Below are 14,839 nucleotides of genomic sequence, written 5' to 3'. Positions count from 1 at the left end.
TCAATTCTTGAATCCTAGCGTTTTTTTGTGTGTAACTATATTCTTTTAAGACTTTCCTCGGGTGTTCTTTGTAGGTAAGCTCATTACAGGACTAGTTGAGATGTCCTCTAGTTTCATTTTCACGGAATCCATACCGGAATCTGTGGGAAGAATAAACACAGAATTCAGCGACTATCATGCTCATTAATTAACTACAGGAACAAGTGAAATTCCGACATGCCAGATTACGTAGTCCGAGTACACTGATTGTTTATGAATATTTGATACGCCATATTCATTAGGTTTAATCAGCCATGAATATGACGTATCCAACCTACTGTAGGTGGAGCAGCCATGAATATGACGTATCCAAACAACTGGGGGCCGACGTTGGTTAGCGCGCTAGCGCAGCGTAATGGCCCAGGAGTATCTCACCAATGCGGTCGCTGTGAGTTCAAGTCCAGCTCATGCTGGCTTCCTCTCAGGCCGTACGTGGGAAGGTCTGGCAGCAACCTGCGGATGGCCGTGGGTTTCTCCCGGGCTGTGCCCGGTTTCCACCCACCATAATGCTTGCCGTCGACGTATAAGTGAAATATTCTTGAGTACGGCGTAAAACACCAATCAAATAAATAAATAAATAAATAAATAAATAAATACCCAACCTCCTGTAGGTTGATCAGCCATGAATGTGGCGCATCCAACTTACTGTAGGATGAGCATCCATGAATATGACGTATTCAGCCTACTGTAGGTTGATCAACCATGGATATGGCGTATCCAACCTGGTGTAGGTTGATCAGCCATGAATATGACGTATTCAGCCTACTGTAGGTTGATCAACCATGGATATGGCGTATCCAACCTGCTGTAGGTTGATCAGCCATGAATATGTCATCCAACCTGCTGTGGGTTGAATACCTATGAATATGACGTATCCAACCTGCTGTACGTTGAGCAGCCATGGATAGGACGTATCTAAAGATTCCTCAACCAACAGTCAGTGTACTCGGACTTGACATTATGTCAAAAATTCAAGAGATTTTGTTGACATGTGGCCAAGGATTAACTGATGCTGGACGCGAAATACCAAAGAGTGAATCGGGTGGACAGCAGGGGATGTCCTGGCGAAAGTGTTATCGTATCCTGACGCATAGCTCGCTTTCGCCTCTGGCCATGCATGAACGGTATACGCTACACGTAGACCATCGCTGTATGACATCATGTGTTCAGGCACCTTGGGGTGGACAACACGGGATTCTATAAGATGGAATATTTGCAAAAGTTTTTCGACTCGGTATCTTTGGAATGCTTTGTTATATTCCTAAAACCTCTCTTAGCGGATCAGAGAGGGATTCCATAAAGCAAGTTTTGACTTAGCTCACAATTCTGAAGTGGTCTGTCAGAAACCTGCGGATGGTCGTGGGTTTCCTCCGGGCTCTGCCCGGTTTCCTCCCACCATAATGCTGGCCGTCGTCGTATAAGTGAAGTATTCTTAAGTACGGCATAAAACACCAGTCAAAGAAAGAAAGAAAGAAACAATTTTGAATTTAATGCGTAGCGTATGGCCCTGAAAGGCTAAAATTGTGACAACTTTGTCCTCTTTTAATACTTGTTAGACGCACCAAATTTCAAACCAAAAGGTCCACACATATCAAGCGTTAAAATCAGATTTCAAATTTTAACTTGGGTCAGAACTAGGTCTTTGGGATCGGCCCCATGCAATATTCCGTTTAACCCTGGTTTTGCAAAGCAGTCGCAACGCCTTGTCACATGCATATTCTCACTCTATATGTTGTCAAGGAAGTCAACGATTGGCGTAAGTTGCGGTTTTTTCGTAAAATGAGTCCGTCATATCACTGTTTCTATTAGTATGTAGACATGATGTGTAACGTCTGCAAGGCCGCATTCTGTTTCAATACTTAAGCCAACGACACACTAGGCGGATTTTTTTCGCTTGTAGGGATGAACTTGATTGCTCTAGTAAACCATGTGTTTTGTTTTGTTTGTTTGTTTGGTTTTTTACGCCGTACTGAAGAATATTTCACTAGTAAACCATGTGACACAAACAAAATGTCACAGGTCAACACAATAACGCGATGTTTGATTGGTCAACTCGAATGTCCCGATCGTCGAAATTCAGTGGAGGGGACAGAGTGAAAATCGCCGGCGTATTTCTTCGCAAGTATCTGATATGTTTGATCCAAGCGAATTTTTGGGCGGACAAGATCGCCAGCAAAATACGCCGTAGCCGGTGCGAATACACTTCGTGGATTTTTCAGAACTTCACAAAATACGCCTGTACGAGCGAAAAAATCCGTCTAGTGTGTTCCCGGGTTTATACACACGCTGCATGCAAGCACATATCTTACCGACAAATGAGTCTTTCAAACTGGCTTTATCGGGGGCCTGGAGGTGAAAGTTGCGGAGTGGCGTGGAGGTGCTGGGGACCTTAGCAGGCCGTGATGTGGTCGGGGAATGGTCTCCCCTGAGATCGTCCCTATACAAAAACGTTTCCTCGTCCGTGTTGATGGAGAAGTCCGGTTCGTGTTGGAGGACTCTGTCCTCAAGTGCTCTGATAAGCCCCTCCTTACGGTCAAGTTGTAACTGGAGATCCAAGATCTACACAGAGACATAGACGAATGGGGTATTGTTTTTAAAATATTTTGAAAAGCACAGAAGTGATATTCAAGAGGTCTGTATTTATATAAATCATTTTTAAAGCTTTTGCCGCCAGGTTTATCCATTGTCTTTAAGGAAAGTTGAGTTCCGAAAATTACGTCGGCCGATGTCAAGCCAAACATAATAAAACTGGCGATTTTGATACTCCCTTGGTTTGGCACTCAGGGTAAGGTGATGGACCTTGCGCTAATCGGCCCGATGGCAGTGCAATGTGTGCTGATGGGTGTAATGCACAGCGTTCCAGTGAGGCAGCGTTAAATATATGTCGACATGAGAAAGACATGCATGAAGAAGATGACCAATATATACATGCGTATTGTTGAAAACTGTTGCTTTTTGGCATAGACATCACACCATGATTTCTTGATTTATTTATTTTTAACACTGCATTCATTATATTTTTTTCACTTGTTTGGGGGTGGTCAAGCTTTTGAGCGGAACAAACCAGATTGCTCTTGGTATATATAAGCCTACCACCGCTCCTGGCTTGGTACCTGACAGATCTCATAACTTCAAACCGCAGTCAAATCGTCGTGAGCTGGATTCGAGCCTTCGACCCCACTGGCCTGGGGCCTTGAACAGTTGTAATTCAGGCGTACATACTTCTCAGACGGATATATCTGTCATATATGTGATATGTTACGTACCTTTGTGTTCAGATTTTCGTCGCAAGTTGAAACTGAAAAAAACATTGCCATTAAAACTTTTAGCAATGTACCTTACTTTGAATTTAACTGAGCATTTGAAACGGTAAAACATCAATTATAACGGAAACAAAGTTGCAGTTACAATGTTTATGTTTTCCACCTCACACCGGTGGAAGAAGAAAAAAAGAAAGATGTCCTTAGGAAAACATGCCATGGACACATTGCGTTAATTTACCGGAAAAGTTCCGTTCATTAAACAAATCAGTCCTATGAACGTGAAAAGTAATACAGAAACCCAGCTGGAGTAGTAGTTTTCTCGGTGTATTGAGGCAAAAACGTAAAGCTACTTGTATCTTTATATATAACAAAACCAGCTGACAGGTTGAGACCAGGGTTTTATTATTTTTTTTTATAAAGTTTTAAGCCTTCCATTTCAGTTATTAAAACTGTTGTTATATACAATTATATGGTGTTATGAAGAACAAAGTATACGAATATATATAATTGTGGGTTTAAAAGAGAAAATAATATTGAATAAAGTAATGAATTTACATTCTGTATGTTTGAAACTAATCTGACCAATGTTGCTTCCCACAGTTTATGGGGACGAATCCGCAAGTGCATCTAAGATTGCGCATGCGCATGTACATTTCTAATAAATATATGCATCAAATCCAGAATATTTTGACCGCCAATTCTATGACAATTTCAACTTTACAGAACCTGCTCAAGAGGTCAAACCATACTCTTTACAGCGCATGCCCGTTCCTTGCGTTCGCTTGACATCACTGTCACCACTACCAAAGTTTGTACAAAAATCTTGAACAACGACGGGGACACTGTGGTCATTATTCTAATCAACACCTGAAACAATTTTATTGCTGAATGCTGATTAAATAGCCCGCCCGAAAACACCGAGGCTGTCGAGGCTAAGTCTAAACAAGCCTACGAGCGTCGCACGGGCTCCAAAGGTCAAGCTTGTCTAGTGGTGGCAGTGATGTAAAGCAAACGTAGAGAGCGTGCATGCGCTGTAAGGAGTGTGAGGTTAAATCTGTCTCGAGTCTACATACGTAGGCCTACCTTTGATTTGTCCACATGTTTCTGGCACCCCGCACTGTGAACCAACATGTCGGTGACAGCTGGTGTGCATTGTATCGAACATTGAGGTCCTCTGACGAAGGGAGTCCTGTTGATGAAAATTGATGTATACATAGACTTAAAGGCTAGCTTTTCCTGTGTACAAGAATCATAAACACAATTATAAGCCACGACGGCCTTTCCCGATAATAGATGTAGCCTGTAATTTCTGCTGATCTAAACCTGAAAATTTGAATTTAAAAGAAAGCCCTAGTTCATCAGTGAATTTGGTGAATTTGTCCCAAAAGTCTTCACAGCTCGACTTTAATTAGAGTCGAGGCTGTCCCTGCCTTAGGATATTCTCCGTCCATTTATATACTGATTAATTTATTTGATTTCAGATTTACGCCGTTCAGTCAAGAATAATTCACGTATACGACGTCTACCATCATTATGGTGAGAGGAAATCCGGCAGAACTCTTGGGGGCTCTTGGGTCATTGCGCTATGCTAGCACGCTAACCGCTAGGCCACGGAGATCCCCATTTATATATTGTTGACTGACCCACACCTCTATCCACCAATCAAAGTAATTTTCATTCTGGTTTGAATTTTTTCCCAATAGCCCATTCAGAACGCAGGAATCTGATCACGTGGACCTCTGTACATGGAGACGTAACCAACATGAAAATCAATCGCCATTTTCCTCAAAGGGAAAAGTCGCCACGGAATTTCTCTTTGATAAAAGACTACCGCAATAAATAGCTTATAGTGATTCAAACTTTAACTGATATTTCATGAAATAAATGCCAAGAACCGTCGATGAGCATGTCGATGGCCGGGAGTTTAAGGGGCTTATCATGAACGCGAATGCCTCACACAGAACCTGTCCCACAATCTCACCATTCTTTTGATATTGCAATCCATTTTCACTTTGCGTTGATTCTAAAAGACAGTCAGTTTAATAACAAATAATTTATTAATGTCACTGAAAAGACAATCATTAGGAATGCACAGGGTATGCGTGGGATATTCTGTTAACCCGTTCGCTACAGCAACGTTTTATGACTGGTGTATTCGGTGTTCGGAAACGTCCGCTGACGCATGCGCTTTTTGACTATGACTACTCAACATACCATCAGGTTTTCCTTGTCCGCTGTAAGCCTCTCAATCAACCTTTGACGTCTCTTGAACCTTTCTGAAATCCGATAAAAATGATGCCATTTTTGAAAATCTATATTTTTGTCATTCATGCACGTTGAATCAAAACCTTTTAAATTCGATTGTGAAGCAGGCATTCATTGGATAAAATCAACCAATCACCAAACTGCGATTTTCTTGTTACAAATCGCTCAGTTATTGGCCGCAATGCGTGTTAGTAATCAGCACCTAAAAGTGTTGTTAGAGATAGTCATCCATTTAGTACATGATTTCCGCTAGCAATTTTCCAGAATGGACGCCAAATGTACACCTTATCATGTAGAATGGATTTAAGCATTTTTGAGAACGGATTCCCAGTTTATAATCAATTTAAAACATATAACACCAAGCCTAACTGAATAGTGTTTTTATGTTTTTTTTTTATTTTTATTTATTTATTTATTTTTGAGTGGATTTTACAATAAATTTCTTTTTTATTATGCTGTCCAAAAAAACTGTTTGTATTCAGTATTTACCTTTCCACGTTCCATTTGCAGAATGAATTCCAAACTAAACTTGCAGCTGTTTTGTGGAATGGGTGTCATACTAACCAACTATTGTGCAAATTGCATTCATAGCTTGTCATATCGTGGAACAGATTCCAAAATAACCGACCATTGTGTGGAACAGATGTCAAAGGTACAAGACACTCTAGAGAACGGACGATAGAGGTACGTTCCATTCGTCGATCTGACCGCCAGTGGACACAGATTGACGTCCCAATACACGTCACCGTGGCTCCACAGATGTCAGGCTCGGTGGCGCAGTGGCGGCTTTGGTCAGTGGCTAATGGAACTACACGTCAATGGCTACTACCTCCTAATTTCCTCATCACTTTCCTGAAAGCTTGCAGAGTTCTCGCTGAAGGAATAGTTTCCCCATCATTTACCGGCCAGTTTGCAAAGTTCTCGCTGAAGGAATAGTTTCCCCATCATTTACCGGCCGGTTTGCAAAGTTCTCGCTGAAGGAATAGTTTCCCCATCACTTACCTGCAAGCTTGCAAAGTTCTCGCTGAAGGAATAATTTCCCCATCATTTACCGGTCAGTTTGCAAAGTTCTCGCTGAAGGAATAGTTTCCCCATCACTTACCGGCCAGTTTGCAAAGTTCTCGCTGAAGGAATAATTTCCCCATCATTTACCGGCCAGTTTGCAAAGTTCTCGCTGAAGGAATAGTTTCCCCATCACTTACCAGCCAGTTTGCAGAGTTCTCGCTGAAGGAATAGTTTCCCCATCACTTACCGGCCAGTTTGCAAAGTTCTCGCTGAAGGAATAATTTCCCCATCACTTACCAGCCAGTTTGCAAAGTTCTCGCTGAAGGAATAGTTTCCCCATCACTTACCGGCCAGTTTGCAGAGTTCTCGCTGAAGGAATAGTTTCCCCATCATTTACCTGCAAGCTTGCAGAGTTCTCGCTGAAGGAATAGTTTCCCCATCACTTACCGGCCAGTTTGCAAAGTTCTCGCTGAAGGAATAGTTTCCCCATCATTTACCGGCCAGTTTGCAGAGTTCTCGCTGAAGGAATAGTTTCCCCATCATTTACCGGCCAGTTTGCAAAGTTCTCGCTGAAGGAATAGTTTCCCCATCATTTACCTGCAAGCTTGCAGAGTTCTCGCTGAAGGAATAGTTTCCCCATCACTTACCGGCCAGTTTGCAAAGTTCTCGCTGAAGGAATAGTTTCCCCATCATTTACCGGCCAGTTTGCAGAGTTCTCGCTGAAGGAATAGTTTCCCCATCATTTACCGGCCAGTTTGCAGAGTTCTCGCTGAAGGAATAGTTTCCCCATCATTTACCGGCCAGTTTGCAGAGTTCTCGCTGAAGGAATAATTTCCCCATCACTTACCGGCCAGTTTGCAAAGTTCTCGCTGAAGGAATAATTTCCCCATCACTTACCGGCCAGTTTGCAAAGTTCTCGCTGAAGGAATAGTTTCCCCATCATTTACCAGCCAGTTTGCAGAGTTCTCGCTGAAGGAATAGTTTCCCCATCACTTACCGTCCAGTTTGCAAAGTTCTCGCTGAAGGAATAATTTCCCCATCATTTACCGGCCAGTTTGCAGAGTTCTCGCTGAAGGAATAGTTTCCCCATCACTTACCTGCAAGCTTGCAGAGTTCTCGCTGAAGGAATAGTTTCCCCATCATTTACCTGCAAGCTTGCAGAGTTCGCGCTGAAGGAATAATTTCCCCACCACTTACCGGTCAGTTTGCAAAGTTCTCGCTGAAGGAATAGTTTCCCCATCACTTACCGGCCAGTTTGCAAAGTTCTCGCTGAAGGAATAGTTTCCCCATCACTTACCGGCCAGTTTGCAAAGTTCTCGCTGAAGGAATAGTTTCCCCATCACTTACCGGCCAGTTTGCAAAGTTCTCGCTGAAGGAATAATTTCCCCATCACTTACCGGCCAGTTTGCAAAGTTCTCGCTGAAGGAATAGTTTCCCCATCACTTACCGGCCAGTTTGCAGAGTTCTCGCTGAAGGAATAGTTTCCCCATCACTTACCGTCCAGTTTGCAAAGTTCTCGCTGAAGGAATAATTTCCCCATTACTTACCGGCCAGTTTGCTGAGTTCTCGCTGAAGGAATAGTTTCCCCATCATTTACCGGCCAGTTTGCAGAGTTCTCGCTGAAGGAATAATTTCCCGATCACTTACCGGCCAGTTTGCAGAGTTCTCGCTGAAGGAATAATTTCCCCATCACTTACCGGCCAGTTTGCAAAGTTCTCGCTGAAGGAATAGTTTCCCCACCACTTACCGGCCAGTTTGCAAAGTTCTCGCTGAAGGAATAATTTCCCCATCACTTACCGGCCAGTTTGCAGAGTTCTCGCTGAAGAAATAGTTTCCCCATCACTTACCGGCCAGTTTGCACTGTTCCCGCTGAAGGGATAATTTCCCCATCACTTACCGGCCAGTTTGCAGAGTTCTCGCTGAAGGAAGTTAGTGTTACATCGAGCCTCTTTTTCGTTCCTGTCCTTCTCATCGATCACTTCCGCCAAGCTTGTTCGCAGCTTTTTCAGCTCCGCCTCCAACTTCTCACGTTCATCCGCGTGATTATCAACAATGTCTTAATAGATGAAATGCGTTATTAAAACAAGAAATAATATTGTACAAAACATCAAAGTTAAATCTGTCAGACTAAAATGTCCAGTGAAAACAGCTATACTCAGAAAGAAACGAGAGAAAATAAATCAGGCTAAATAGATGAAATGCCTTACACAACAAATTGTACAAACAACAAATAAAAAACAACATAGTCAAATATATGGGGTTGAAAGCCGCTAATCTGCATAAAAGGAAGACCTGACACCTTTAAATGTGTTGATATTTTACAGGCTATGGGGGCCTATGTATAGCTTACTTAACGATGATGACGAGGTAGTGGACGTTCATGAGCTCTATATATAAGCTATGGAAGCCAAAGAATTAAATTGCTATTTTAAACAATTGATGCTTTTCGATAAACGGATCAACGTCTGAGCAAGCCGTGTTTTATCAAGTCACGTGGTTTCTCTCCGGGTGTGTACCTGACAATTCGTGTTTTTTCTTCAGCGCCACCTCCAGCTCGTGTTGGATTCGGCTGATTTGGGACACTAGACTTTGTTTCTCTGACGACAGAACATCTCTGTTCCTACTTGTCGTTTCCAAGCAATTGCTTGTCTTCCCCAAAGCGGCTGTAAATATAACGTCAAATTAACTTTTTCAGCTTTGTAATATCTCATAATGACACCAGAAAGCATTGCGCGCAAAAACAATGATTCCATTCGGGTCATAAAACTATTCATTACATCGTTTGGGATCTGTACTCTCAGATGTCTTTAAATAAATTTTAGGGGCACTTAAACATATAAAAAAAGAAAAAAACACATGATTTATGATTTCTTAAAACGGGATACCGACAGAAGTCAGAAGTGGATCGTATCACGTAATTTCGCAGACGTTGAGCGTTCCACTGCTGGCCGCTTCCTTCCCGCTGACGTCAAGTGGCGCCAATGGCGCTAATGTACATAGTTATTCTGGTTCCCTGACGTATTCGGCGTACCATGAATGTGAAACGATTAGCGGATTCTGACGTCATGGACAGGGAACCAGACAACAAGGTACACGGCATAGTCAGGGAACCAAACAAGCTCCACTGCAGCTTCAACAGCGTGACGTCACAGTGATCATATACGTCATAGATGAAAACGCAACACGTCACATGTTTCACGTCGCCAAACAAAAGACTTATGACGTGCAAGTCTTAATTCACACTTGCACCACCCGTTGTGAGAGGAAAACTCGCCGATATATCCTATTAACTATGTAAAGTTGTTGAATCGTGTCCGTGCAAGCATGCATTTCCAATGTACTGAAATAAGCAAACAAATAGAACAAACAAATGACAAGGCTTGAATTGGACCCCGGTCCACATTTTCGTGCACGTACCCCTGACATTGCTGAGCTCAGCCTGGGCGTTGAAGGACAACTCTTTCAGTTCCTGAATGGAATGCTTCATTCGATTGTTCTCCTCCGTGACGTCATCCTTCTGCTGACGTAACATGTAGAGCTCCTCACGCAATTTAGCGTTTTCCTTCCGGCAACTTTCAACAGTGGCTTCCGTGGATCGACACAAACCTGTCATTTATATATTTAATTAAATACTGAATATTTTGTTGCCTAACCAAAGTTTACCCGTAACATTTGGGTTGTTTTAGAAAAGGATACAAATTAAATGCGCTAAATTCCGGTGGTCCCTTTCACACAGTTTATGCAGTGGAATTACTACCGGTATTTATTTATTTATTTATTTATTTGATCGGTGAGGATATTTACATAACATTTTACACAAAATGTTACCTGACCTTCTTTCCTAGCCACTTCCATCTCCATGTGAGCAAACTTATTCTCCAGTTCCCGTGCCTTCTCCTCAGCGCTGCTGACGCGATCCAGTAACGTGGCGTTGACGTGGGAGACGTTAGACATGGCCGCCACCATCTCACCGTGAGACCCTGTATAACAGAAGGGGACAGTCGCAAAGAAGACTTGACTTAAGAGGTACATGAAAGAAACTCTGAAACACAGATTATGGATTTAAGGGAAATGAAGTTGCAAAAATATGGTGAGACAGCCCCCTCAAAAAAAAAAAAAAAAAAAAAAAACAAGGCGTATTGGGTATCTCTTAATAACCCCTCCATTTTTTATGCATATTTTCCGTCAATCATCGGAAATTTTCGGAAATGATGTCATTAATGAACATATTAGGAACGCAGAACCAGCTCAGTGCCCCCGATTCGGGCTCTTCCCCTCACAAAGTTGTTTTGACAAATATCACCATTGCAGGATATGTAAACTCCGGATTTAATGGCGGGTTGTTACAGCCATTTTTACAACACAAGAAGAAAGCTTCTTGCACTTTCACACGTTAAAACTGTATATTACGAACTAAAGCAAATGTTTATGTATTTTTTAAGGTCTCGGCTGATAAAGTTTACAGAGAAAAAAAATCATCACAAAATAGTCGATTAATAGAGAGGGCTACTTTCCACAAACTTCATTTAATTATTTGATTGGTGTTTTGTGTCGTACGCAGGAATATTTCACTTCTACGACGGCGGCATGTGTCATGCTGGAAGGGAACCGGACAGAAACCCATCACCAACCTCATGTTACAGCCAGTCTCATTTAACAGGTAATACAATTTGAACCATGGGCTTCATGTCGGCCTGATATCTATACTCACTGATGAGATGCCGCCTTTCATGTTTCTTTCGACCGAAACAGCCCACCTCGGCACAATCACAAAGAGCTGCAAGATAAAATGGCAATGAAAAGGGAATAAGACGAAATCAAAAACTGCATAATGCTAGAAAGAAAAACAAAAAAGAAATTACGTTGAATCAAAGTTGGACGATAATAAAAGTAAAATTTAGACGACAGCTTGACATTTTAATCGCGCCTCAGCTAATATTCTACATAAGTGTTCATGACAAGGCTTGAAGAAAATAACTGTTCATGACAATGCTTGAAGAAAATAACTGTTCATGACAAGGCCTGAAGAAAATGACTGTTCATGACAAGGCCTGAAGAAAATGACTGTTCATGACGAGGCCTGAAGAAAATGGCTGTTCATGACAAGGCTTGAGGAAAATAACTGTTCATGACAAGGCCTGAAGAAAATGACTGTTCATGACAAGGCCTGAAGAAAATGACTGTTCATGACAAGGCTTGAGGAAAATAACTGTTCATGATAAGGCCTGAAGAAAATGACTGTTCATGACGAGGCTTGAAGAAAATGACTGTTCATGACGAGGCTTGAAGAAAATGACTGTTCATGACGAGGCTTGAAGAAAATGACTGTTCATGATAAGGCTTGAGGAAAACAACTGTTCATGATAAGGCTTGAAGAAAATGACTGTTCATGACAAGGCCTGAAGAAAATGACTGTTCATGACAAGGCTTGAGGAAAATAACTGTTCATGACAAGGCCTGAAGAAAATGACTGTTCATGACGAGGCCTGAAGAAAATAACTGTTCATGACAAGTCTTGAGGAAACTAACTGTTCATGACAAGGCTTGAGGAAAATAACTGTTCATGACAAGGCCTGAAGAAAATGACTGTTCATGACGAGGCCTGAAGAAAATGACTGTTCATGACAAGGCTTGAGGAAAATAACTGTTCATGACAAGGCCTGAAGAAAATGACTGTTCATGACAAGGCCTGAAGAAAATAACTGTTCCTGACAAGGCCTGAAGAAAATGACTGTTCATGACGAGGCTTGAAGAAAATGACTGTTCATGACAAGGCCTGAAGAAAATAACTGTTCCTGACAAGGCCTGAAGAAAATGACTGTTCATGACGAGGCTTGAAGAAAATGACTGTTCATGACAAGGCCTGAAGAAAATGACTTCATGACAAGGCCTGAAGAAAATGATTTCATGACAAGGCCTGAAGAGAAGGCCTAAGATACATGAATTTTTCTTGAGGAGAATTATGTTCAGCGCTCGTATTCATAAAGCAACTTTAAAGTTATAAAGTTATCCTTATAAAGGATAACTGAAAACAGGCAAGAACTCGGGTTCGTACATTGTTCTACCGTACAGAACAAACAGTTTAATCGTAGCTGTGTTTAAAATTTTGACTTAAGTCTTAAGATGTTTGATAAATGCGGGCCATGTATATCTGGCACCGGGATCACGAAGCAATCTTAAAATTAAGTTAAAATTTCAAATCACTTTAAAATTGTTTGTTACTCATATTAAAAGATGAAAATTTTGCTTGGAAACGTAAATTTTTGGTTAATTATTTTACAACGAATTTCAGTTAAAATAACGGGAAGGAACATACCAAATCTAATGACTGAAGTTTGGACTTAAGTCTAGGATCGCTTCGTGATCCTGGGGCTCGAATTCTAAGGGGCTCTTTGCGGAGCATATACTTGTAGTGTTGGATAGCGATAGTTAATTCTTTTCTCGGTCCAAACCACGTTTTCAAATTCAAAATGTCATTTTTACATATGTTATTTTATATGTAGCATAATGTATTACTTAAAGGCTTGTCAAGAACTAAGAGTATAAAGGGACCTGTCATGTGACGTATATACATAAATATTGTGCACAAAGCTCGTCTTAAATTTCAAATAAAATTACCCTCAAGTAAGTGTAAAAATTAGAAACGAAATAAGTAAAAAATCAATTTCTCAAAGGGATATACTTTTTCTGAACATTTGCACACAATTTTTGCGACTGGTAATTGAAGTAGCACATGGACAATTTATTTTGCTTCTTAACATGTTTTGTGGAAAGTTCGACGGTAAATTGTCAAAGGTCGGTGGTTTACCTCGGCACTTCGGTTTCCACCACTCAAAAAATACTGACCGCCATCATACATGTGAAAAATTCCTGCTTATATGATGTTAAACAACATTCAAGTGAATAAATACATGAATACATGAAATATATTGCATACGTTGATAACGTCTAAAATGCATATAACAAAATATGTTGACAGACAATGTAATGTCAAACAATATGGCGTACAAAGCATCAAGGGTTTAAGAATGTCAGAGCAGGTGTTTTGTTTTATAAAATGCAAACCAATATCTATCAGGCCCTCACTGTCAACTGAAATGATAAATTTTTTTTTCAACTCATGTCCTTGTCTAGGGTGTTTGGACAAGTTTGGACATTTTGGGATAAGTGCATCCATCATTCATACTCACTGCATGTCATACAGGCTTTCGGCTCTCTGGGGGAGGCTGTTGTGGGAAGGAACCGGTTACAGCTCACGCACCGCCCCATGGGCTCCTGACATCGACTACAACTCGGGCAGCGCAACACTTGGTCGTTTCTTGCATCTGTTGTCATCCTTGAACGAATGATTTAACCCATGTTTAGGATTACCCACTTCAAACTGCGAATGTCGTTTCCTAGAGACGTCGGTCTCTGTTGCGACAACAATACAGCTGACGTCAGACGCCACGACGGAAGTGACGTGGCCAAGTCCTCATCCTTTATGACGTCATAATCGTATGACGTTTCCTTGCCATAGCCAGTCGTGAATGATCTGCGATGAACACAAACCAAACATGTGTGCTAGCTCTTCTTAAGGGTGTTTGATGATGGTTGATTTGACTGATGATTGAAACTGGAAATTGGTAGAAACAAAGGTGGATAAACTTTAACATTTTACCATATCGCTAATTCTAAATACAGGGGCGCGGAAAACAAGGCGAACGAAAGATGGTTCAGAAGGAACTACATGTGGCAAACTTTATACGATTTCACAGATAGCAATCCCCACTCCCCTGACAAAGTGAACCATTCCACGAGAATGGACTGAGGTGACAAAGATAACAAGGTTGGACTGGTAGGTACAGATGAATAAGACAAAGACGGAAGAGTGAACAATGTGGATCAATATGAACATTATGAAACAGTGGTATGCCATGTGGAAGTGAATATAGGTCTAATGAAGTAAAATGAGTTAAACAAAAAGAGTGGGACAAAATGACGTTTATACAACCCTTATCTAAAATATAGAAGTGAAGAAAATGGACCAACGGAGGATCCCGGTGTAGTGTGGATCCGGGTGGCTCAGTAATTAAAGACACTGGAATGGATCCCAGTGGCTCAAAAATCAAAGACTGGAGAACGGTTCCTTTTGGCTCAATAACCAGACAGGAGGGTGGATCCCGGTGACTCAATAATCAAAGACAGGAGGGTCGATACCGGCATCTCAATAAGCAAAGACAGGAGAGTGGATCCCGGTGGTTCGATAATCAAAGACAGAAGAGTGG

General features: G+C 41.5%; 1 protein-coding gene across 1 annotated transcript; it reads right to left on the bottom strand.

Annotated features, from left to right (window-relative positions):
• Positions 1–13,972, bottom strand: LOC135480786 (centromere protein F-like). The gene is made up of 11 exons (XM_064760710.1): positions 13,763–13,972; positions 11,284–11,349; positions 10,406–10,552; positions 9,990–10,178; positions 9,089–9,235; positions 8,470–8,628; positions 5,517–5,578; positions 4,386–4,491; positions 3,306–3,337; positions 2,349–2,598; positions 1–140 (listed from the first exon to the last, which is right to left on the bottom strand). The coding sequence occupies exons 1-11, from the start codon at positions 13,905–13,907 to the stop codon at positions 46–48; spliced, it is 1,398 nt and encodes a 465-aa protein (XP_064616780.1). The 5' UTR covers positions 13,908–13,972; the 3' UTR covers positions 1–45.
• Positions 13,973–14,839: the final 867 nt, after the last annotated feature.

Source organism: Liolophura sinensis, chromosome 13 (genome assembly GCF_032854445.1).
Source record: "Liolophura sinensis isolate JHLJ2023 chromosome 13, CUHK_Ljap_v2, whole genome shotgun sequence".
In the NCBI taxonomy this organism is placed as follows: domain Eukaryota; kingdom Metazoa; phylum Mollusca; class Polyplacophora; order Chitonida; family Chitonidae; genus Liolophura; species Liolophura sinensis.
Note: the sequence above shows the minus strand (reverse complement) of the source record. Positions and strands in the feature narration are given on the sequence as shown.

What these genes read in the sequence shown, in the direction of transcription:
- LOC135480786 (XM_064760710.1), bottom strand. Translation starts at nt 13,907, where the DNA reads ATGACAACAGATGCAAGAAACGACCAAGTGTTGCGCTGCCCGAGTTGT. An exon ending in AGAACTCTGCAAACTGGCCG is followed by an intron (nt 5,579 to 8,469) that starts GTAAGTGATGGG and finishes ATCGGATTTCAG; the next exon opens with AAAGGTTCAAGAGACGTCAA. An exon ending in TTTGAAAGACTCATTTGTCG is followed by an intron (nt 141 to 2,348) that starts GTAAGATATGTG and finishes TTCTTCCCACAG; the next exon opens with ATTCCGGTATGGATTCCGTG.